The sequence below is a fragment of the Mobula hypostoma genome, chromosome 4 (assembly GCF_963921235.1).
Source record: "Mobula hypostoma chromosome 4, sMobHyp1.1, whole genome shotgun sequence".
NCBI lineage: Eukaryota > Metazoa > Chordata > Chondrichthyes > Myliobatiformes > Myliobatidae > Mobula > Mobula hypostoma.
In genome coordinates, this window is record NC_086100.1 from 11,473,923 (window position 1) to 11,500,584 (window position 26,662).

The 26,662-nt window shown below is 41.7% G+C and overlaps 1 protein-coding gene across 3 annotated transcripts in view; it reads left to right on the plus strand.

Moving 5' to 3' along the window:
- The window catches only part of skila (SKI-like proto-oncogene a), a 123,089-nt gene extending 98,395 nt beyond the window's left edge, over window positions 1-24,694 (plus strand). For 2 of the 3 annotated variants that reach the window (XM_063045306.1, XM_063045307.1), the window contains exons 5-7: window positions 1,489-1,751; window positions 9,256-9,483; window positions 14,712-23,217. In XM_063045306.1, coding sequence (XP_062901376.1) covers window positions 1,489-1,751; window positions 9,256-9,483; window positions 14,712-14,894 — 674 coding nt within the window. In that variant the 3' untranslated portion in view covers window positions 14,895-23,217. Of the gene's footprint in view, window positions 1-1,488; window positions 1,752-9,255; window positions 9,484-14,711 lie in introns of all 3 variants that reach the window. The other variant, XM_063045308.1, reaches the window with a different exon arrangement.
- Window positions 24,695-26,662: the final 1,968 nt, after the last annotated feature.

Consider the following 26,662-nt stretch of genomic DNA (forward strand, 5'->3'; position numbering starts at 1 on the left):
ATCCACCAGAGATGATACCAGGACTTTATGGGTTAAATAGTGAATAACACTTCTACTTACTTCTACTTAGAAAGCCAAGAAATTATCAACTTAAGTATTTAAAATAATAAAGGCAAACTGTTTCTTCCAGTGGGACTATACACTAAAGGGATTCGTAATCTACTATCCGAGTGAGCAACTTGCGAGTGAAACTAGAAAGAATTTTTCCATGCTGAAACCAGTTGAAATGTGCTATTAAGGGATATGGGATTAGAATATAGAACATAAAACAGCACAGCACAGACCCTTTGGCCCATGATGTTGTAGCAAACTTTTAACCTACTCTAAGATCAATTTAACCCTTCCCTCCACCATAGCCTAACATTTTCCTTTCATCCACGTGCCTTTCTGAGTCTCTTAAATGTCTCTAATGTACCTACCTCTACCACCACTCTGGCACTGTATTACACATACTTATCATTATCATTTTGTGTGTGGGGGGGGAAGCTATCTCTGACACCCCCCATTTTTCCAAAATTAAGTAACCTCTCATCCTCCTTTGCTCCAAAGAGAGAAGCCCTAGCTCACTTAACCTGTTCTCATAAGATGTGTTTTCTAATCCAGGTAGCATCCTGGTAAATATCCTCTGCACCTTCTCTAAAGCTTCCACATCCTTCCTATAATGAGGTGACCAGACCCGAACACAATACTCTAAGTGTAGTTAGTCTACCCAGAGTTTTATAGAGGTGGAACATAACCTCATGGCTCTTGAATTCAGTCCCTGAACTAATGAAGGCTGACACACTATAAGCCTTCTTAACTACCCTATCAACTTGTGTAGCAACTTTGAGGGATCTGTAGACATGGGACAAGTCAGTTATGAGTAGGATTGGGCCACAGACAAACTGATATGGTGCACAGGTTCAAAAGGCTGTACACTCATAAGACAGCAGAATTAGGGCATTTAGCCCATTGAGTCTGGTCTGCACTGTGCTCCCACACTGAAGCAGAAATTATAATTAAAATTATAATTTGAATTTTTGCTCATTCCTATTTTTTACGATTTCTATTTCTTAACATTGTCTTTTTTAAAAAGACTTTAGAACATATTTCAAAATGGAATCCTAGAATTTTAATATCTATTTTAGTATGAAAAGTAATTTCTTTGGTTTATATCGCTGATTGAAATAGCTCTTTGATGCAAATGTGTTATAAGGTTTAAAGGTTACCACAGTAGCGTAGCAGTTAGCTTGGGGTGTCAGAGTTCAGAGTTCAATCCTGATGTCTGTAAAAAGTTTGTACCTTCTCCCCATAGGTTTTCTCCAGGTGCTTCAGTTTCCTCCCTCGGTTAGTAGGTTAGTTGGCCATTGTAAATTGTCCTGTGATTAGGCTAGGGTTAAGTAGGTGGTTTGCTGAGTGATACAGCTTGTTGGGCCAGAAGAATCTGTTTTAGGCTATATCTGTAAATAAAAAATAAAATAAAATTTTCATTTCTTTTTCTCCTGAAAGGTAACCGAGCTTCAGTCTCTTCCACTGCAGATGAAGAATACATCAAGTGTGAAAGTGTCAGCAACAAAAACAAAGAGGGGGTTCCCACAGACTTAAGTAGCAATTCATCACGTACTGATAAAGAGACTCGTAATTCTTCTCTGCACATTGGAGAGCACACAGAAGAGGAGAATGAAAAAATAGTGGAACAAATCATGAAGACGTACTGTCTACAGCAGGAGAAACTGAATACCACAATTCACCAGAAGAAGCATTTGCAAATGGTAATGTGAAAGGGCTTAATGGAGGGGAAAGGAGGGCTATGGATCACACATAGTTAGAGAGGTTTACTTTAAACTGGAATTATGGTTGGCATAATTATGAGTTAAAACTCCTGTTCCTGTGTTGCACTGTTCAATGTTAAACATAAATATTTCAACTATCGATTGCACTAAAAGAAAAATGAGGTATTAGATCAGTTTTACTCAGCTGCAGAATTTAGTCTACTCTTATTGAATTGCTATTAAAGAAGAAAGATACTTGTATATGTTAGTACTTGACATGACCTGAGAGCTCCCCAAAGTGCATATTTTAATTAAGCCCTTCACCCCTACTCTGGCATAGTTGGCTGACAGTAAATCACCAGAGTCTGCCTTCGGCCAGTTCTTCTTCCTCTCCCGGGGATGAGGTCTTTGGATCTTCTGTTGCCATTTCTGTAGCACTGGGTTTTTATGGGATGAGGTCGCTAGCCCCATGATCAACCTTCCTCCTTTTGCAGCCAGGCTGGGGACTGTCTGTGGTGGAATTCAAAATGCATGACAGATAGTAACGTATTTCTGAATTATACCCACTTGTCAGAAATGTGAATACTTGAGAAATAGGGGCCGGGATGGGCCATTTGTACTTAAAGTTTGCACCTCCATTCATCAAGATCATGGCTGATCACCTCAATACCATATCTGATCTTCAGTCTGACTTCACTATTTCCATATCCCTTGATTCCGTTAATGTCCAGAAACCTCTGTCTCCGTTCTGAATAAAATTAATAACTGACCTCCACAACTTTCTAGTGTAGACAATTAAAGATTCACCACAATTCATGAAAAAAATTCTCCTTATCGTCTTCTCTTATCCTGAGACAGTTCAGCCAGGAGAAATATCTGCCAATCTTTTAACCTAGGATCAATCAGAATTAGAATCAGGTTTAATATCACTGGTATGTGTCATGAAATCCAAGTACTTCCAAAGAAAGAGGCAGGTCCTAAGAAGCCAGCTGAATGGGAAGTACATGATCAGAGCCATCAACACATTTGCCCTACCAGTCATCAGATACCCAGCCGCAGTAGTGTGCTGGCCAAGGAATGAACTGGCAGCCGCTGACATCAAGACCCGGAAGCTACCAACAATCAATGGAGGATTCCATCCAAAGTCCAATGTGGAGCAACTGTACACCCGCCAGAATATAGGAGGACAGGGACTTGGAAGTGTGCAGGCCACAGTCCTGGAAGAAATGCAAAACATCTGTGAGTATATCAGGAAGATGGCCCAAAGGACGACCTGCTAGGAGAATACTGCTGACAACAGGCAGGGATACGGAAGTGGAAGTGGGTGAAGCAAAGCCAGAGGACCAGAGGCCATGGCAGGATAAGCCACTGCATGGGATGTACTAGTTATCGGAGGTGGCTGATGTAAGAGCTGGAAATGGCAGGGCTGAAGGACTGCACAAGAACAGGCACTGAGCACAACAGCAATAGAAGCAGGGTTCTATCACACCAGACAAGACCCAAGATGCCGACTGTGCAAGAAATCCACTGAAACCATCCAGCACATAGTAGCAGTGTGCGAGATGCAGGCAGGGACAGCATGCGCTGAACAGCACAACCAGGTTGCAGGAATTGTGACAGGAACATCCGCGCTGAGTATGGATTGGATACTCCAAGTCCAAACGTGAGAAGGTAGTGGAGAATGAGAGAGCTGACATCCTGTGGGACTTCCAAATACAGACTGGTGAGCAGGTGCTGGCCAACCAACCAGACATGGTAATAGTGGAAAAGGAACAGAAAAATAATGGATGTGGCAATCCCGAATGACAGTAACATCACGAAGAAAGAGTATGAGAAACTGGAGAAATACCAGGGCTTGAAATAGCAGATAGAAAGGATGTGGAAGATGACACAAGATTGAGGGGAAAATACACATATACACCATCCATAAGAGGTGACATTAAATTATATATAAAGTTAAATAACATTAGTAGTGCCAAAAGAAATAGAAAGAAAAAATAGTGAGGAAATGTTCATGGGTTTAGTGTCCATTCAGAAATATGATGGCAGAGGGGAAGAAGCTAATCCAGGATCACTGAGATCAATCTAACCCTTCCCTCCTACCTAGTGCTCCATTTTTTAAAATATCATCTGTATGTCATGCCTCTAATGTACCTGCGACTACTACCACCCCTGTCAGGGCATTCCATGTAGTCACTACTCTGTGTGTGAAGAATTTACCTCTGACATCCCCCTGTACTTTCCTCCAGTCATCTTAAACTTATGTCATCTCATATTAGCTATTTCCATCCTGAGAAAAAGCGAATTGCCATCCACACAATCTATGCCCCTGTTCATCTTGAACAACTCTTTCAAACCACCTCTCGTCCTCCTTCACTCCAAAGTGAAAAGCCCTAGCTTGTTCATCCGATCCTCACAAGACAGGAGGAGATTTACGCTCCCAAGCTTTGGAAAATACATGCTTAATCTACTCAATGTCTCTTCATATGGCAAACCTGCCATCTGAGCACTCTCTACGGTTGGTACATTCTTTTGTAGGTAAGGGACTAAGTGGTTGCTATACTCCTGATAATGTTCTCACCAAAAAAATTATAATTGCAGTAACACAAAGAGATTCTGCAGATGGTGGAACCCCAGAGTAACACACACAAAATGCTGGAGGCAAATGCTGTAGTAACACACATCAAAGTTGCTGGTGAACGCAGCAGGCCAAGCAGCATCATGCTGCTTGGCCTGCTGCGTTCACCAGCAACTTTAATGTGTGTTGCTTGAATTTCCAGCATCTGCAGAATTCCTGTTGTTTGCATTTAAATGCTGTAGTAAGATGCCTCTGCCTTTGTAATCAAATCTCCTCAAAATACAGGCCAACATACACTTATTTTCCTTGCTGCACCTGTGTGTTAGTTTTGGACAAGGACACCTCCATCCTTTCAAATACCCAATGTCTCAGCACTTGAAAATACTCTGTCTTCCTGTTCGGTGCACCAAAGTGGATAACTTTGCATTTTCCCATATTAAAATTAATCTCCACGTTCCCAACTAATCACTAGATTGTCCGTGGACCCTTCCAGCTTCGTTACGTCCCATTCTCTACTGATAATCCAACCCAGTATACTAAGCAAAATTGGAAATATTACACAAGAGATTTTGCAGATGCTGCAAATCCAGAGGTTCACACACAAAATACTAGAGGAACTCAGCAGGTCAGGCAGTATTTATGGTGATATTTTGGGTGGAAATCCTTCATCAGGACTGGAAAGAAAGGGTGGAAGACAACAGAATAAGGAAGTGAGGGGAGGGGAAGGAGTACAAGCTGGAAGGTGAAGCCGGGTGGGTAGGGGAGGGGGTGATGAAGTAAAAAGCTGGGAGGTGATAGGTGTAAAAGGTTAAAGGGCTGATGAAGAAGGAAGATGGCCTTTCCCTTAGTAAGCTCAAGCCTGTTTGCTCTATAAAGCCATCTTGTAGGCATTCAACAAATTCCCTCTCTTGCGATCCGACGCCAGCGTGATTTTCTCAGTCTTGTATATTGAAGTCCCCCATTACAATTCTGACATTACCTTTATTTCATGTGTTTTCCAGCTCTTTGCAATCTCAACCCCACATTTTGGCTACTATTTGGAGGCCCATATATGATTCCATAATTGTTTTTTTACTCTTGCAGTTTCTTAACTCCATGTGCAATACTTCACCATTCTCTGCCCCTACATCAGCGCTTTCTAAAGATGTAATTGCATCTCTTACCAGCAGAGCCACAGCACCGCCTATGCCTTCTTCCACGTCCTTTTCATATAAAGTATATCCTTTGATGTTAAAGCTCCCAACTATAGCCTTCTTTCAGCTACGACTCAGTGATGCCCACAACGTCATACTGACTAATCTCTAATTGCGCCATGAGTTTGTCCACCTTATTCTGGGTGCTACGCACATATAAATACAGCACCTTCAGTCCTGCATTCTTTGCCCCTTTGAATTTTGCCTGTGGTACAATTTAACTCAGCTTTGTCTGCATTTGTACCTCATCACTGGCTTGTCCTTCCTTACATTCATGTTCCACCCATCATGTGCTTTCAAACCTGCTAGCTCTTCCTCAGCTCTATCTTACTGGTTCCTATCTCCCTGCCATATTAGTTTAAACCACTTCCAACAGCTGTAGTGAACTTGCCCACAAGATTATTAGTCCCGTTTGGATTCAAGTAAAACCCATCCCTTTTGTACAGGTCCAACCTGCCCCAGAAGAAGTCCCAATTATCTAAAAATCTGAATCCCTGCACCTGCTCCAATTCTTCAGCTAGGTATTTATCTGCCACCTCATTCTATTCCCATCCTCACTGTCGCTTGGCACACGTCCTGTTTCTCAGCTTCCTTCCTAACTCCCTGTATTCTCCCATTTTCTGCCTATGTCTTTGGTACCAATACGTACCACGACTTCCGGCTGCTCACCCTCCCTTTTCAGGATATTATGAACATTTCAGAAACACTTCAGATTCTGGCACCTGGGAGGCAAACTACCATCCTTGTTTCTTTTTCGCATCACAGAACTGCCTATGTATCCCCCTTAACTACAGAGTCTCCTGTTACCGCTGCCATCCTCTTCAGTTCCTTAGTTTTTAGGCCACAGAGCCAGACTTGGTGCTTCTCCCAGGTAGGTCGCCTCCTCCCCCCAACAGTACTCAGAATGGAGTACTTACTGAGGGCGATGGCCACAGGGGTGCTGTCCACGATCTGACATTCTCTCTTCCCGCTCCTGACAGTCATCCACATATCTGTCTCTAAGAGCCAGGGGATGACTACCTCCCTGTAGCCCCAGTCTATTGCTTCATTTTCTCTAATAAGCCGAAGGTCATCGAGCTGCAGCTCCAGTTGCCTAACACGGTCTCTGAGGAGCTGCATCTTGATGCACCTGGCACAGATGCTGGAGGCTGGTAGTCTCCTGTAAATCTCACATCTGACACCCAGAACAGAACACTGTGTAGACATACCCCCTAGTCTCTCAAAAGTTAAATAAGAAAAAAAGAAATAAGAAATGAACTTACCTACTTACCTTGCCTCCGACTGTCCTTGCTGAAGCCCTGTTGAGCCAAAGTCTTACCGCTCTGACTCAGACCACTCTGACGATGGCCGCTGTGCTGGATGGTACCCCTCTTTTATGGAGAATGGGTTTTAAAGCTCTTCACCGGAATTCTGCAGAAACTCTTTCACTGTGTACAATACTCCAATCAAAGACTCCCGCTGAGAAAACTTCCTGCTGTTTGCCGGATTTGTCTGGGAATGCTTCTACTGCGTCTGCACAGTACTACAATCCAATTAAAATGGTTGGCCACAGGGAAATCCTGTTATTTTGCTGTTGGAGGAAAGGATATAGTACATTTTATTCCTTAGGGCAACTCATTGATGGAGTTTGCAAATAAGTGGTGTTCAAACACCAATCCCTGTGCTACGTACCCATAGCCTGAGCAAGATCAGTTCATTCCTTCTCTTTACAAGCTCAGTCTCAGTCCATGACACTATATTACTTCCCAACCCGAATGCTTTAAAACATGAGAAATTTTGTAGATGCTGGAAATCCAGAGCAACACACATAAACTGCTGGAGGAACTTCTCAGCCTGAAATGTTGACTGTTCATTCATTTCAATAGATGCTGCTTGACCTGCTGAGTAACTCCAGCATTTTGTGTGCGTAACCTTGTTCTCCAACCTCTTTTGTGGTATTTTAAGATAAGCCTTCAGAAAATAAACTCCCTCAGATTAGTCAAACATGACTCTCCTTGCATAAATACATCTATTGTTTTAAGAATCTTGTGGTCCAGAGCCGTAAGTTCTGCCTGTGCTCATGAACCAGCCTTGTGTGTTGGAGATGCAGTGCACTATGGAATTCTTTACTGCCAAGAAAAAGGGAAAAAATACAGGATCTGCGGGGATGTTGCTGCTGAAGGTTTGTGGAGTTTAGGAGCAAAGCTAGATATGACACAAACACAAGGGACTCAGCAGATGCTGGAAATCCAGAGCAACACACAAATTTTGGAGGAACTCAGCAGGTCCGACAGCATCTATGAAGGGGAATAAATGGTTGATGTATGGGGGTAAGACCTTTCCTGTCCTGTTAAACTAAAGGGTGGTGAATCTGTGGAATTCATTATCAGAGACAGATTTGTGGAGGTCAAGTTATTGGGTATACTTAAAGTGGTGGTTGATAGGTTCATGATTAGTCAGGGTATCAAAAGTCACAGAGAAGGCAGGGTTGAGAGAATCAGCCATGACGGGATGACAGAACAGACTCGATGAGCCAAATGTCTTAGAATCGATTTGCAAGATGTACAGTCAGTGATGACAGCAGCAGGATCTGATCTAAAGATAATTTAAAGAAAAATCCTAAAATTTAAAGATTTTGCCAAAATTTATTTGTAACTCAGTCTTGATTTTTAGTGATTAATGTGTGTACAGTAAAGCTACTGTATGTAAAAAAAATCACAATAGAAGCCTTCCAATTCAAGCTGAACATAAAGGAATTGATCAGTGACATGGCATACCGATTATTTAAACTGATGTTAGTATTTGAAATTGCTGCTCTTCTCAGTAAAGATGCTCAGTGGGACAAATCTCTGAGACCATGCTGGTCTCATAGTCAAGATGACTATTTTAGGATAACTATTGATTATTAAAGCAATATTATGGTTGCTATGGCAGCATTGTGGTTAGTGTAATACTATTAAAGTGTTATGGACCTGGATTGAACTCCTGCAGCTGTCTGTAAGGAGTTTGTACATTCTCCCCGTGACCACATGGGTTTCCCTGCACTTGCTCCAGTTTCCTCCCACGTTCCAAAGAAGTGCAAGTTAATTAGTCACGTGTGTAATTGGGTGGTGCGGGCTCATTTGTCTGGGAGGGCCTGTTACCGTGCTGTATCTCAATACAAACATAATTTCCAAATCGGTAAACCAACCTGCCAAGTTACTGAGCTGGCTTTTTGCCAGAAATGTGAAATAAAAATGGTGAAAGCAAGAAAGAGCATGTACAAAGAGAAATATTGTCTATTCATAATCATGAAATTACTGGATTATTGCTAAAAATTAAAATCTATGTATCATGGTAGCGTAGCAGTTATTGCAGCGCTATTACAGCTCAAAGCGCAGGAGTTCTACTCTGTAAGTAGTTTGTACGTTCCACCTGTGACCGCGTGGATTTCCTCCACATACTCCAGTTCCCTCCTACTGTCCAAAGACGTATGGGTTAGTCGGCTAATTGATTATCGTAAATTGTCTTGTGATTAGGCTAGTGTTAAATAGGTGGGTTGCTGGGTGGTGCAACTCGTTGGGCTGGAAGGGCCTGTCTGTACCGTATCTCTTAAGTATATAAACTTAACAGGTCCATTGATAGCGACATAGGCAGAGACAGAAATATCCTGAGGATGAGTCAAAGCAAGTCACAGGCAGACAAAAACCGGGCCTGTGTTAGTTACTAAGCTCATTGATATCCTGATTTAAGTCTGGCTTTCTTTTCTGCTCAGGAAGTGGAGTTATTGCAAGTGACAAAGAGGATGAAACTGAAGGAATTGAGTGAGGAGAAGCTGGGTCTGCAGCACGAGCTGGATTTTCTGCAGTCTGACCATGCACAGAGAATGAGTGCATCTCATGATGAACAGGCCGACTTAGAATGGCGGCTGGAACAGCTGAAGCAAGGCTGTCTGTGTGATCATACTACAGGGAAGAGCCAAGAGGCTGAGTACACTGCACAGGTATATTTGTCTGAGGTGTTGCCCACAACAGAAATAAAAAAAAAGCGGGGTGTATTAATCTTCAGTTTATTAAAACTAAATACTGAAAACTAAATATGATATGTCAGGGGTAAGCTTTTTACTCAGAGTGTGGTGAGTGCATGGAATGGGCTGCCGGCAACAGTGGTGGAGGTGGATACGATAGGGTCTTTTAAGAGACTCCTGGATAGGTACAAGGAGCTTAGGAAAATAGAGGGCTATTGGTAACCCTAGGTAATTTCTAAGGTAAGGACATGATTGGCACAGCATTGTGAGCCAGAGGGCCTGTATTGTGCTGTAGGTTTTCTATGTTTCTATATTGATATAGAATACAGTATAAGGGAGAGTTTCTAAATTTCTGATAGCCACTATGTCTATCAGTAAATTCTCAATCTGAGATGCAGTATATTCAGGATCTCTGTATCCATACACTAAAAGATCTTATGAAGAGGTGATGTACAGTAGCATGTGATATAATGTGATCTCCTAAGTCTATATCAAAATGAAGATGGGGAATACTAATTTTAAAAAGTTGTAATTGGACTGAGTTTCTGATTGAGTTTAAAAACAGTGCCTATCTCTTAAAATTCCTAAATCAATGTTCACAGTAAATGTATTATCGAAGTACATACGTATATCACCATAAACAACCTTGAGATTAGTTTCTTGTGGGCATACACAGTAAATCCAACAAACACAGTCGAATCAGTGAAAGGCCAGATTCATCAGGATGTACAAACAACCAATGTGCAAAAGACAACAAACAATTCAAATACAAAAGAACAAGCAAGCAAACAAATAAATAAATCCTTGAAAGTGAATCCATAGGTTGTGGGAAGAGTTCAGTGATGGGGTAAGTGAAATTGAGTGAAGTTATCCCCACTGGTTTAAGAGCCTGATTGTTCAGGGAAAATAACCTTCTCTGAACCTGGTGGTGAGAGTCTTGAGGCTCCTGTATGTTCTTCCTGACAGCAGCACCGAGAAGAGCTCATGGCCTGGATTGGGGGTGGGGGGAGTGGCCCTTGATGATGGATACTGCTTTCCTGTGACAGTACTTCATGTAGATGTGCTTAAAACTAATGACATAAAGAAACAATAGTGGGTGAATCAGATTATTAGAGAGTCACAGAGTGTTACAGCACAGAAACAGGCCCTCCAGCCTATCCTATATGTGCTGAACTATTACTCCGCCTAGACCTGCACTTAACCCATATCTCTCCATACTCTTCAGACCACACAGGGTAAACAGCCCAGTTTATCCATTTTCTCCCTATGATGAAAGTCCTCCAATCCAATCTTGGTGAATCTCATCTGTACTCTATCCGGTGCAAATGTAGCCTTCCCATAGTGTGACAACCAGAACTGCATGCACTACTCCATGTGCTGTCTAACTAATGCTTAATGAAGCTGAAAATTAATGTCTAAACTTTAATATTCTATGCTAAAACCTGTGAAGGCAATTGTGCCATATGTCCCTCTCACCACCCTATCCGCCCGTGTTGCTGCTTTCAGAGAACTATGAAGTTATAGAGTATGACAGCATAGAATTGGGCTCTTCAGCTATCTAGTCTGTGCCAAGCTGTTATCCTGCCTGTTCCATTGACCTTTCAGCATAACCCCCATGCCCTTCCCATCCATGTACCTATCAAACTTCTCTTAAATGTTACAAATGACCCACATCTACCAGTTCTGCTGACAGCCAAATCTACACTGTCAGTACCCCCTGAGTGAAGCAGTTCCCGCTCAGGTTCCCACTTAAATATTTCACCCTTCGCCTTTAACCATGACCTCTAGTTCTAGTCTCATCCAAACTCAGTGGAACATGCCTGCTTGCATTTACCCTATCTAATCCAGAGGAAGAAAGAATCATCTCTTTATTCCCTTCTCTAGATGCTGCCTGACCTGTAGCATTTTGTGTGTGTTACTCTGAATTTCCAGCATCTGGAGAATCTCTTGTGTTTATTGTACAGGAGGTCCGTTCAAGAGTCTGGTAACTGTGGTATAGAATCTGTCCTTGAGCCTGCTAGTATGTGCTTTTAGTTTCTGTATCTTCTGCCTGATGGGAGAGGGGACAAGAGGGAATGTTGTCGAGTTGATGTGTGGACTTGTTGATTACTGAGCCATGTCACTGGACACAGTCTGAGCTTGTAGAGCTATTATAGAAGGAACAGTTAAAAGAAAGGACAAAAGAGGCATTTCTGCCTGTTGGCTCCAGGCTATCATTAGATAGGCCGTCCTTCAGTGTTGGAGAATGTGGTGGGAAAACATCTGAATTTCCTTTAAGAAAATGCACTCAGTGTCCACTTTATTAGGTACATTTGCTTAGTAATGCAAATATCTAAGCAGCAAATTGTGTTGCAGCAATGCATAAAAGCATACAGGCATGCTCAAGAGGTTCAGTTGTTGTTCAGACCAAACATCAGAATGGGCAAGAAATGTGATCAAGTGACTTTAACTGGACTGATTGTTGGTGCCAGATGGGGTGGTTTGAGTACCTCAGAAACTGCTGATCTCCTGGATTTTTACATGCAACAATCTCAAGAGTTTACAGAGAATGGTATGAAAAGCAAAAAAAAATCCAGTGAATGGCAGTTCTGTGTAAGAGGTCAGAGGGAATGACCAGACTAGTTCTCAAGCTGACAGGAAGGCAACAGTCACTCAAATAACCAGACGTTATGACCATGGTGTGCAGATAAGTATCTCTCAGTGCATAACACATTGAACTTTGAAGCGGATGGGCTGCAGCAGCAGAAGACCACGAACATGCACACAGTGGCCTCTTTATGAGGTACAGGAGGTATCTCAAAGTGGCCACTGAAGCTATAAAGAATACAATACAGAAATAAAGCAAAATGGTTGAAGTAGTAAAACAGGGTTGCCATGGTAGCATAGAGGGTGGCACGGTAGCAAGGCGGTTAGCGTAACACTTTACAGCGCTAGCTGTAAGATTGGTGTTCAATTGCTGTTGTTATCTTGAAGGAGACTGTACTTTTCCCCCATGACCACGTGGGTTTCCTCTTGGTGCTCCAGTTTCCTCCCACATTACAAAGACATATGGGTCAGCGCTGATAAAGTTGTGGAATTGCTATGTTGGCGCCGAAAGCATGGCGACATGTGTGGGCTGCCCCCAGCATGTCCTCAGACTGTGATGGTCGTTGACGCAAGTGACACATTTTACCGTATGTTTTGATGTACTTATGACATATAAAGCTAATCTTCAGACATACCTTTAAAAGAGAGAAAATAATACTTGTCAACCAACCACTAAACCACACCACACCACACAATATACTGCTGGAAGGAACCGCAAGTCTCTACCATCTTATCCAATCTCTTGCTCTATCTCTTCTTCTTTCAATGTCCCTGTCTCTCTCTCCAGCTCTTGCATTAGTCATGACCCAACCTGAAAAGACTCCCCATTGATCAATAGAATCAGTTCAAGTATACACACAGAGGTAATAATCAACTAAAGTGCAAAAAGACAAATAGTGTGAATACAAAAAATGTAAATAAATAATACTGTGAATATGAGTTGTAAAGTCCTTGAAAGTGAGTCAATAGGTTGTGGAATCAGTTCAGAGTTGAGGTTATCCACTCTGGTTCAGGAACCTGATGGTTGAAGAGTAATAACTTTTTCTGAACTTGGTGTTGTGGGACCAACGGCTCCTGTACCTCCTTCCCAATAGTAACAACAAGAAGAGAGCATGGCCTGGATGTTGGAAGCCCTTGATGATAGATGCTGCTTCCCCCTTGCACAAAGAAAGCGCCCCTTTTTATACCCTTCAAGACTCTTTATCACAATACTTCCCAGCCAAACATGCTCTTCAGCTTCATTATGTACTCTCAAGGTTGTAGGCTCACACTAAGTTCTCAAAACATTGTGGACTGGTTCCCTTGTACTTTCTCAAATCATTCCAACAATCCAGACTAACACCATTTTGTCTTACACACTTCCATCTTGTGTTATGCATTTTAATATATACCAAGGAGGAATCAAATTTAACTCTTTCCTTACAACCACTGCAGTTCTTCTGGAATTGATGTAACCAAAATGATGTTTGGTGTGGAGTTTAGGTCCAGATTGAAGATGGAAGGGTAATATATCTAGAGGTTACTGTGTGACATAACTTGGGGGTGGGATGGTGGTGTTATTGGTGTTCCCATGTGCCTTGTACTCTTACCCATCTAGTACATTATACGGTGCCAGCACTCTTCCCCTGTCGCTCCTAGAACCTCCAATATTGGACGGGTAGATGAGTGACCCCACTGGCTCAGCATCCTTTTATGTGGGTTTTGTTGGTTTTATTATGTTAACCAATTTACACGCACTTCAGGTTTTCTTTTCTGAAACCTGATATCTGTAACATATGGGAGCAAAATTAGGCCCATTCAGCCCATTATCTTCTCCATCATCCAAACATGGCTAATTTATTTTCCCCTTCAAACAGAGATTGATAGGTAAGGGGGTCAAGAATAATGGAGAGAAGGCAGGGGAATGGCGTTAAAATATCAGCCATGATTGAATGGTGGAGCAGTCTCAATGGGGTAAGTGGCCCAATTCTGCTCCTATATCTTATGGAAAGCTGACAGGGCCAAGGCTTTATTGCAGCAGTTCCCTGTATTTAATTTGCCTGGATGCCATGGCTATGCAAACAAAGCTTTGCATTGTATATTGGTACATGTGACAATAATAAACCAGTTAATGGAAACATTGATGGCTTACAATTGTTAAGAAGTAATCTGAACAGGAGAAGATTGTCAGTAAATTCTTGCATTTCTTTTTAAAACCATGACTGAAATTATCAGTACTCGGTTATATAAAAGATTTCAAAGTTCAAAGTAAATTTGTTACCAAAGTACATACAGTATATGTCATCATATCCTACCCTGAGATTCTTTTATTTTCCGGGTATTCACAGTAGGTACAAAGAAACAGTAGAATCATTGAAAAACTACATATGGATGGAAAGACAATCATGTGCAAAAGAGGAGAAATTTCATTTGCACGATTATTAGAAATCAGATGAATTATTGATCTGACTCGGTTAAGCAGTGCTTGTTGGGAATTGTAGAGGCTGTGGACAAGGTGATTGGAATAACTTTGGCAAGGACCTTTGAAAGTGGTGCTGAAGTTAGCAAAGAAGGGTCCAACTTTAACATGTTTATTTTTTCTCTCCTGATCCTTCCCTTCCCTTCATCACGGCATACAGTTAGCCGAGCTGAGACAAAGGCTGGACCGAGCGGAAGCAGATCGCCGGGAACTCCAGGAAGAGCTGAGGTGTGAGCGCGAGGCACGGGAGAAGCTGGAAGCCATGGTGAAGGAACTGAAGCTTCAGATCATAGAAACTTCCAGAAATAAAGTCGGCACTGAGGTGAACTCTGTAACAGACTGATGAGAGCAAAATCTCCTCCGAGGTGCCCGCAACTTTGACGTGAAGTAATTTTTTTAGAATTACTTTCAAATGCGACTGATGAATTCAAGTCTGGAAGGAATCTGTGCAATTGAGTAACAGTTGCTTTGAATACTGGAGTTAATTGTAATTAATCCAGTTTAGAGCAAAAATCTAGAAAGAAAAGTTTAAACTAATTCAGTTTTGTATATAAATATATATATAATGCACTCGTTAAATATCTACATAATAAAATGGCTAAGCATGGGAGATATGTTATTTGATAACTTTTGAAAATTTATATGCATGTAGAGCCAGTCAAACATAAAACCTGTTCTCTGTGCTCTTTCCCATTGCCTTTATAAATGGCTTTTGTTAAAATCACCAATTGCATCGGTCCCTGTGCTTTGTTGCTGAACCCCGTTTACTTCATATTGGCACAATATGCAAGAAAACCTGTTTTGTAATTTTCGGCAGTTCGGTTGTTCAGAAAACTTCAGCTTTATTCTCTGAATTTGCATGTGTTCTTTATCGCTGCTTCTGCCCCTCAGTTCCACTGTACCGATAGCTCTAATATGCAGGGCAGGCCAGGGAGACTAACTTTGGATTTGATTTACTAAGAAAGCAATTTTACAAAGGCAGTCGATTTCTCTTTTTACAAAATCCTGAAGTGGGCCCTAAATTATTCCATCCCATTATTATTCAGAAAATGTAAAATATATAAACTGTAGCAGACATGGCTATGGCTTTGCACAGTTTCCTCTAAAGGTGGTTGTAAATGATCATTAATGTAAATTCCAAGCTCTATTTTCTACAATTTCTTTTCTTATTTATGAGTGGACTGCTCCGGTTTCTGAGGGACTGTTCTGAGGGTACTGCCTCCCTTGCAACTCACTGCTCTTGGATGGGAGCTGTGCCAATGAGTGCTATAAGACTCATTAAAATATTCACACTGAAGCCTGGTTGTGTGCTCTCCTGATCCACAAATGCCTCTTGCAACTGATGCCATTGGACGTTAATCAATAGACTGGCTTACTGTTTGCCTCCCTTTAAAGTTAATTGCAGACCCTTTGCAGCAGTTGAAAATAGCCACACAGCAACAATTTCATATTAAAACTGTGGCCACCTTGGTCTGTACGATGACGGAGTGTGTTGTCTGTAACCACTTACGGTGTCCCATGACAAAAGTTTGAACACTTCTCTAAAGTAATACCTGAAGCTTGAAGAAAGGAATAAATAGACATTTGGAAACTAAAATAATTATATTGGTGTTAATTCTCCTGGAACACTGGCTTTTCACTGAGGATACAATTTGCATGCTTGAATTTATTCCATACATGTACACAGAAAAAGGGAATATTTTATTGTCAACTTAACAATCTGTGTATTACCTTTTAGCTGCAACTGTGACGCAAATTTAGCCTTACACCATTCACTTCAATACAGTGTGACATTATCAGGTGCATCATGCCGGTGTGATAAATAATTAACCATTTTATTTTGAGTGAACCCAACTGACCTACCTTCCTCCTCATCCCACCCCACTTCCTTTTCTCTCATGGTCCTCTGTCCCATCAAAATCCTTCTTCTTTAGACCTTTACCTCTACCACATATCTCCTCCCATTTTCTTACCATCACCAACCAGCCTTCCCTCTCACCTGGCTTCACCTGTACTCCTTCCCTTCCCCTCACCTTTTATTCTGGCTTCTTCTCATTTCCTTCCCAGTCCTGCTGAAAGGTCTTGGTGATACCTCTCCATAGATGCTGCCTGACCTGCTGAGTTCCTCCAGCATTTTGTGTTTTGCTCTGGATTTACAGCATCTGCAGAATCTCTTGTGTTTATGCAAGGGATAGTGTGATATTGTTTTAGTAACCACATCTGGCTATGTAGTTCCTGCCCTGCTTAATATTGCAAAGGGATTTAATAAAATGCTCACCATTTTAAAAATCCAGCAGAGAATTTTCAAATCTAGACCCAATCTGAATTTTTAGGAATAAACTGTAGATCAAAAGTGAAAATTGTTGAGAAATATAAGTAACAGTAAAGAAAAATAAATGAAAATGAAACAATTCTTAAGTAAAAATCTCACCTGTCTCTGGTGTTGGTGGCAGCACTGAAAACATTGCACTTCCCAATCAGCCATCAGGAACATTCACAACTGGCTGAAGTTTGGGACAAGGCTATGCAGATTCTTTATTCCTCTTCATCGATGCTGCTTGACTTGCTGAGTTCCTCCAGCATTTTGTGTGTGTCACTCTGGATTTCCAGCGTCTCCAGAATCTCGTGTGTCTATCATTTTATTGTTTTTGCTCCCGTTTGGAATTTGTAGTTTTAAAACTTAATGCCTTGCTGTCCCTTTGACATAGGGCCCTCTGTTTGTCAGGGTCGGTCATGGATATTGCATCCTAGCTGTCTACTTGATACGCTTGCTGGTACCCAAGCCAGGGCGTTACAAAATGGAGAGCAAGCTATTGCCCGTACAGTAGGCTCCCCTTCTCCTTTCAACTGATGAATCAAAGGGAACAGCAGAAATGAATACAGTTTGGCACCGGCTCACAGTCAGCGTTAGAAACGTAGAAAGCCTACAGCACAATACAGGCCCTTCGGCCCACAAAGCTGTACTGAACACGTCCTTACCTTAGAAATTACCTAGGATTACCCATAGCCCTCTATTTTTCTGAGCTCCATATACCTGTCCAGGAGTCTCTTAAAAGACCCTATCGTATCCACCTCCACCACCGTCACTGGCAGCCCATTCCACACACCTACCACTCTCTGTGTTAAAAAAAAAACTTATCCCTGACATCTCCTTTATACCTACTCCCAAGCACCTTAAAACTGTGCCTTCTTATGATAACCATTTCAGCCCTGGGGAAAAGCCTCTGACTAATTCACACGTTCAATGCCTCTCATCATCTTGTACAGCTCTATCAGGTCACCTCATCCTCTGTCCACTAAACTCAATGCAGGAATTCCTTTGGGATCCTATCTCTGGATTTTTCCTCTAGGTTTACTCCCGAAGCCTTCTCCATGAGTGGGTATAGCCGCAAGGCAGTGGAGGTTTGAGATCAGAGTTTTCCGTCTCCTGGGTGAGCTGCCAACCACGGCTATTGAGTCCAATCTGTCTGCAGCGACAGGTTTTAAGGCACCAGTAACTCACCTTGAAATGGAACCGATTCCACCAGGCTTTGTAGCTAAACCACATGTACAGGCCAGAGCTGGCCTTGGTTGTCAGAGGGTATTTGAGACTGTACCCCACTCCCCGGCTATGACAACCTTAAGGAACCCTTCCACACTGGTTAGGGCAGGTTCAGCAGTGACACAACCTGAGGACTGCTATTCGAATGAAGTTCCTTTTTGTTTGTTCCAGTGTCTTCCTTCTGTTTTATTTCACTGTTTCTGTACTTGGTTCTAAAGCACATTATGGCATATAAAAATTTATACTGCATTGCAAATATTTATAATTACAGTCCAAATAGTTCCTTACAAAAACTTGACTTTTGTATGTCAAAATTTCCTTTTGGCATAAATTTACCTAACATCAGCATTTAAAAGACAGCATCATCTGTCAGTAAGTGTGCGCTTAATATTATACCATTGCTTTATTTGTCGTGTCACAGTGACTTGTGCGTTAAATTTAAAACTTGCAGGGTCTTCAAGGACGCAGATGGAAGATTAAGTTATCAAAATTACTGAGGGTGGGGCACGGTGGCATAGTGGTTAGCAAAATGTTTTACAGTTCCAGTGGCCTAGGGTCAATTCCCACCACTGTCTGTAAGGAGTTTGTACGTTCTCCCCCTGAATGCGCGTGTTTCCCCGAGTACACTGTTTCCTTTCACGTTCCAAACATGTACCAGTTGGTCATTGTAAATTGCCCGTGATTAGGCTAGGATTAAGTCGGGGGTTTGCTGTATGGCACGGCTCAAGGGCATCTTTCCTGCTGTATCAGAATAAATAAATAATATGAAAACAGGTAATTTGTTTGTGTGAGACAACTTTTGAATCTAATTACTCAACTAACAAAATTGACTCATTATTCTATTGCTGAATTCTGGAGTTAAGCTGCCTTGCCACTGTATACGATTCTCCACTTTTACACTTACTTTGTGGAAGTCCTCATACAGGATTCCCTAAAGATTAACTTGGAGGTTGAGTCAGTGGTAAGGAAGGCAAATGCAATCTTAGCATTTATTTTGAGATGATTAGAATATAAAAATAAGCATACAATGTGGAGGCTTTATAAGGAGGAATTAAATGCAGCATCTCCAAGTTTGCGGATGACACGAAGCTGGGTGGCAGTGTTAGCAGTGAGGAGGATGCTAAGAGGATGCAGGGTGACTTGGATAGGTTGGGTGAGTGGGCAAATTCATGGCAGATGCAATTTAATGTGGATAAATGTGAAGTTATCCACTTTGGTGGCAAAAATAGGAAAACAGATTATTATCTGAATGGTGGCCGATTAGGAAAAGGGGAGGTGCAACGAGACCTGGGTGTCATTATACACCAGTCATTGAAAGTGGGCATGCAAGTACAGCAGGCGGTGAAAAAGGCAAATGGTATGCTGGCATTTATAGCGAGAGGATTCGAGTACAGGAGCAGGGAGGTACTACTGCAGTTGTACAAGGCCTTGGTGAGACCACACCTGGAGTATTGTGTGCAGTTTTGGTCCCCTAATCTGAGGAAAGACATCTACTCCTGCACCTATGTCTCATGGTCTGATATGAGAATGTACCTAATATGTTTGCTTGCTCAGATTGTTCTGAAGTTTCTTGTCTTTCCTTTTGTTACCATGCATGCAATGTTAATATCTTAGCTAACCTTTTGATTCTTTTTGTTTTTTTAACTACATTCCTTACCGTACTTGTGTGGTACATTTTTCATTTTAGTTTGATTATATTCATTTAAAACTTTTTACTGCTATATTTGGAATTGATAAAGTGCTCAAAGGATAATTGAACAATAAATTATTATGGAAATGATTTAATTAGTCAGATGGCAGCATGGTACTGTGGTAGCTGTGTAACGCTGTTACAGTGACCCGAGTTCTATTTCTGCTGTTGTCTGTAAGGAGCCCTCACCATGACTGCAAAGGATTTCTCCAGTTGCTCCAATTTCCTCTCTCAGTCCAAAGACATACGGGTTAGTAAGTTAATTGGTCATGTGAGAGTGTACTTTGATGTTGCAGGCTTGTTGGGCCCAGAGGGCCTTTTTTATGTATCTCTAAATTAAAAATCTATATAGTTTGTAAACAAACTGCAATTTATTTCTTTTTTAATAGAACAACATGTATAACTAAATTCTGTTGCAAACAGTTGAATTGTCATAGAGATAAGATTATGCATCTACTTAAAATGCAAAACCTGCAGATGCTGTAAATCTGAAATAAGAATGATGGAACCACTCACCTGGTCAGCAGCACCTATGGAAAAAGCAACAAAGTTTGCACTTCAGTCATTGGCCTGAAGGAGACCTGTTCTACTAATTCTAAACCACTTGACATGTTTAACCCTGCTTCTCTGTCACTGATTGCTATATGGGTGTTCCCAACTTTTTTATGCCATGGACCAATACCATTAAGCAATGGGTCTGTGGACCCGCAGGTTAGCAACGCCTGCCCTATAATTATTTCAGCATTTTCTGTTTTTATTTGTGAACTGTTCATGTGGTTTTGCACTTAGTTTTGCTTAATGATATGCTCTCCAGTTTAGCTGAATTTTGAACCAATTTTCTTTCGACATCAGTGCTGCTGAGCACTGACAGTTTGTGTGAATGGAACTATTTTTGGCTGTACTAAAATTGAATGTGCAGTGGATCTGAATCTTACGTTGTTTGACAGATTTAAAAGGAAATGATCCAAGTCAGTAAAGAGGGCTATAGAATACTAGGAGACATTCACCCACAGTTCTTGAGAGATGAGTGAATTGAGTATATAGATCGGTAACTGCTCAAATAAATACTGTCACCTTTCTGTGAGAGATGTGATATTTAGATTTAATGGCACTGGAAAGCTATCAGTGTTATATACCTCCAAATAAAGTAGGGTACCAAATAAAGTGGCCATTAAGGATATGTTTATGATCTCCAATTACTGTAGCCCATCCACTTCAAGTTTCGATGTGTTATGCATTCAGAGATGCTCTTTTGCACACCGTTGTTATAATGCATGATTATTCCAATTACTATCACCTCCGTCAGCTTGAACAAGTCCAACAATTCTCTGATCTCTCTGAGACATTTTCCCCCTCAGAATTGCCGCTTACTGGATGTTTTCTATTTTCACACTATTCTCTGTATACTCCAGAGACTGTGTGTGAAAATCACAGGAGATAAGCAGTTTCTGAGATACTCAAACCACACCATCTGGCACCAACAATTATTCCACGGTCAAAATCACTTGGGTCACATTCCTTTCCCATTCTGATGTTTGGTCTGAACAACAATTGAAACTCTTGACCATGTTTGCATGCTGTTAATCTGTTAAAGTTCTGCTTATTTCATAAACTATCCTGGTGTATATTTTACATAGTTTTTAGACTTTAAAAATGTTTTCAAGAAGACTGCAGTAAATAGTGTCTGGATGTACCCGAACTATGGCTAGCAACTTGATGAGTACTCTTGGTTAGTAAGAGTGTCAAAGGTTACTGGGAGAAGACTGGAGAATGGGGTTGAAGGTTAATAAATCAGTCATGATCAAATGACAGAGCAAATGTGATAGGCTGAATGGCCTAATTCTTCTCAAACAACCTAATGGTTCCAATTTGAACTGCAAGTTACAATGATTGATGTAACAGTGACCGTTTTCTTTGAGGTGTATTATCACCAAGCTTATGATCCAGATATTGTATGTTTCTTTAAAGTGGGCTGGGTTGGGGTGATCGACACCAGGGTTGTTGCTGGTGGTCAGGTAATGCATCTGCAGTGTTTGGCCAGTGACAGCCCAGGACCTGAGCACCTTTCACACAAAATGAGCCACATTTCGTGTGAAAGATCTACCAGTACATGGTCACAATGCAATAAAGCTTCTAATAATTCTGTTTAACTTCGTAGGGTTTTTCTCCTTGCCCAATTAAACCTTTGAATAATGTACTATTGATACAGCATAAATATTAAAGTCCATATAACATCAGTTCAAGACAGAATACTGTGAAATAAAGAGTAATTCTCTGTTTTGAGTCTAATGGTTGTATTTCTAATTCATTTTTGATATTTGTGCAATTTCTACCAATACTATGTAACCTAGTGTATAGCAATTATGCAATAGTTCAAAAAATGTTGCTTATATTTCAACTTGTATATAAAGAAAAATGGTTCAAGGACGCTGGATAAAGCCTTGTATTTAATCTGGTACTTTGTTATATTAGATTGTACATAGGTGTATTTTGACTTTGTGTGTCTGGAAAGCAGAAGGACTTTAACTTCTGGTAATTTTCCCCTCTCCCCCTTCTTCAATTCCCTCCGCTGGCTCTCCTCTTATTTTCTCCTGCTTATCACCTCCACCTGGTGCCTCTCCTCCTCCCCTTTCTCCCATGGTCCATGCTCCTCTCCTATCAGAGTTCTTCTCCAGCCTTTTACCTCTTGCATATATGCATTCCCAGCTTCCCTCTTCATCCTCCCTCTCCCACCAATCTACCTTCCCCCTGACTTGGCTTCTCCTGCCACCTGCCAGCTTGTCCTGCTTCCCCTTTCCCTATTGTCTTATTCTGGCTTCTTCTCCTCTTCTTTTCCAGTCCCGATGAAGGGTCTCAACTTGAACCGTTAACCGCTGCAGAAGAAAAGGGCTTGATCAGAGTAGTAATCTTTGTTATGATAGGTACTCTGTGCCATTTTGAAGGTACTGTGTGTATTACCTTAACCTAAAGAGGCATCCAGTGGAAGAAGTAGTCTTGTGATTGCCTGCATAATGACATGGACATTTTACCAATATTTACCTCAGAAAATCAAGGGAGATTTTCTATTGTCTTGTCAATATAACTGCATTGGTAAACATCGAATATTTAGAGATGCACAGCACCTAGCTATTGTAACGTGATATCTTAAACACAAGCAAGTCTGTAGATGCTGGAAATGTAAAGCAACACACACAAAATACCGAAGGAACTCAGCAGGTCAGGCAGCACCTATGGAAATGAATAAGCAGTGGACATTTTGTGCCAAGACCCTTTTCAGAACTGGAAAGGAAGGGAGAAGATGCCAGAATAAAAAAGATGGAGAGCTGGAGGGGAAGGAGAAGGTGATCAGTGAAGCCAGCGGGGTAGGAAAGATAAAGGGGCTGGGAATCTGATAGGAGAGCAGAGAGTGGAGTATGGGAGAAAAGGAAGGGGGAGGGGACCCAGGGGAGATGATAGGCAGGTGAGAAGTGTTAAGAGGCCAGAGAGGAGAATAGAAGGGGGGGGGGAGGAGATTTTTTTTCTCTCTAATAGGAGAAATCGATATTTATGCCATCAGGCTGGAGGCTGCCTGGGCAGTATTCGAGATGTTGCTCCTCCACCCTGATGTCTGATATCTGTTGTATTTATTTTCTTGTATAATCAGCATACCGAACTAAAATTGTGATAGTTGATGCTCTGCATGTAACCACCAATTTACATTTTTGTACTTTGCTCATCTTTGTAATAAGGCCATGATCAACAAAAAAAATCTTAAGCCAAAAATATTTCAAGCAGAACAGCATGCACAGTTCTGCAATTGTGGTTGTCCATCATGTCCAATGATGACAGGAAAACTTTGCAGGAGAGTTCTTAAAGTGGAAAAGCTGTTGCACTCTCTGGCCTTCTGAACTCCAGGTAGATGACCATGATGCCCTTCACTCTCCACGGAGCGTTGCAGTATCGCATTTTTAGTTCTTGTTTTTCACTGTGGATCTCATCTGCTCAGTCCACTGGAGCTGACTTCACTTGCCAGGACAGGTATGTCCCTGTCTCACCAGGTTCAGCCCACCTGTTGAAGCAGTGTACTGGGATGTGGCCACTGTCACATGCAAAGAGCTACCTGGAGCCACAGGTGAGAACTGAGTGTCCAGTGGAGACCAAAGGTGAGTGAACTGCCCTGGAATGACATGACAAGCCCCTCAGCAGAGGTGCTACCCCTCCCAGGACATCCCATTGGTCTAAATCATAAATGACTAAAACTAGCAGAGAATGTCCTCAGTATTAAATGTTTGTGCTTTGTCTTGCAACATAACTCCAGGAAGCACTGGGGGAAATTAGGAACAGGTAGGAGGATAACTTTAATCCATTTGATTCCTTCTAGTTCACTGTCTTTCATGTCAAGTTTCTATTAAAACTCTCCAAGGCAAAAATATCCTTCCTTGGGTAAAGAAAGCAAAACCATTCAGGTATGTATAGTGGATGTACACACTTAGTGGCCACTTCATTGGTTACCTCCTGTACTTTATAAAGTGGCCTCCGAACCATATGTCTGGTGTTCTGCTGCTGTAGCACATCCACTTCCAGGCTCTATGTGTTGTACATTTCGAAATGCTCTTCTGCACACCACTGTTGTAACGTGTGGTTATTGGAGTTACTGTCACCTTCCTTTCATTATTGTCAGCTTCCCGTAAGCTTGAACCAGTCAGGGTGTTCTCCTCTGAACTTTCTCATTAACAACGCAAACATGAGGAAATCTGCAGATGCCAGAATTTCAAGCAACACACATAAAAATTGCTGGTGAACGCCACAGGCCAGGCGGAGGTAGAGCTCTGCGTCACGGCGGGCGCAGAGCTCACTGATGTGTGGGCACAGGGAAACAAAGATGAGGCCCTTACTGCGAACAGAACGTTCTGCCTCAGAGAAAGGAAGGTCGGAGGAGGTGGTGAAGACCAGGCACAGTTGAGAGCTGGGATCAGAGGGGGGAAGGGGGTTGGCAGTGTTAGGGGAGCGGGGAGGGTTGAGGTGTTCAGTGAAGGTGGGGTGAGAGGAAGATGGAGTCTCCGAGGACCCAAGAGCTGACAGTGGGACCCGAGAGACATGGGATTGCGGACTGGAGGTGGGGAAGGGTCCGATACGGTAACCACCTTACTGTTCCATTCCCAGTCTTGATACAAGGTTTCGACTTGAAACATTGACAGATCCATAGGCTTGTATGCAACATTTTGGACCAGTGGAAATAGTCCAGAAGGGTTGTATGGAAACTATTATTACCATTTTTCTTAACAACTAATTTCATTACTTAGCCTAATAGGTTAGATTTACCACAGTACATAATTATCTATTTAAATGTTTATTTTCCTTTTATATCATCTCAATGTGTACTTAAGAATGTATAAATAATTGTAGTTTTATACATATAAAAAAATGGAAAAGGTTATGTGTGAAAAAAGTACATGATAATTGTGAATTCCTTATCCAAATAAAAATAAAATTAAAAAAAATAAAAAAAAACATTGACAGATCCTTTCCTCTCTCAAATATTGCTGAGTTTGTCCAGCAGATGGCGCATTACTCCAGATTCCAGCCTCTGCAGTCTCTTGTGTCTCCATACTACTGTAGGTGGTTTATTTCCATGGTCTGAAAGGATTGGATCCATGCACTTTAAAACGCAGGAAAGAGATTGCATAGGCATAGATATATTTCATGCAAGTAGGAGCAGAATTGTATGTACTATCACTGAGATACGTCCTGAAATTTGTTGTTTTGCAGCAGTAGTATAGCACAAAACATTAAAAAAAAAGCTGTTATAATAAATATATATTTAGTGGCCACTTTATTAGGTATACCTGTACATCCACTCGTTAATGCAAATAGCTAACATACTAATCACCTGGCAGCAACTCAATGCATAAAAACATTCAGATTTGGTCAAGAGCTCCAGTTGTGTTCAGACCAGACATGAAAAATGTGATCGAAGTGACCGTGGAATGAATGTTGGTGCCAGATGGGGTGGTTTGAGCATCTCAGCAACTGCTGCTCTCCTGGGATTTTCATGCACAGCAGTCTGTAGAGTTTACAGGGAGTAGAGTGAAAAACAAAACAAAAAAAAAAATCTAGTGAGCAGCAATTCTGAGAACAAAAATACCTTGTTAATGAGAGAGGTCAGGGGAATGACCAGACTGGGTTCAAGCTGACAATAATGAACTGGCCTCAACTGTTTCCTGTGGCAGAGAATTCCACAGATTCACCACTCTGTGTGAAGAAGTTTTTCCTAATCTCGGTCCAAAAAGGCTTCCCCTTTATCCTCAAACTGTGACCCCTCGTTCTGGACTTCCCCAACATCGGGAACAATCTTCCTGCATCTAGCCTGTCCAATCCCTTTAGGATTTTATACGTTTCAATCAGATCCCCCGTCAATCTTCTAAATTCCAACGAGTACAAGCCCAGTTCATCCAGTCCTTCTTCATATGAAAGTCCTGCCATCCCAGGAATCAATCTGGTGAACCTTCTTTGTACTCCCTCTATGGCAAGGATGTCTTTCCTCAGATTAGGGGACCAAAACTGCACACAATACTCCAGGTGTGGTCTCACCAAGGCCTTGTACAACTGCAGTAGTACCTCCCTGCTCCTGTACTCGAATCCTCTCGCTATAAATGCCAGCATACCAATTGCCCCATCCTCAGCCCTATTACTTCAGTTCCCATCCCCCTGCCAAATTAGTTTGTACACTTTCCAACAGTTCTAGCAGATCTGCCCACAAGGATATTGGTACCCCTAGGGTTCAGGTGTCACCCATCCATTTCGTACAGGTCATGCCTTCCCCAGAACCTAATGATCCAGAAGTCTGAAACTCTGCCCACCTGCACCATTTTCGCAGCCATGCATCCATCTGTACTGTCAT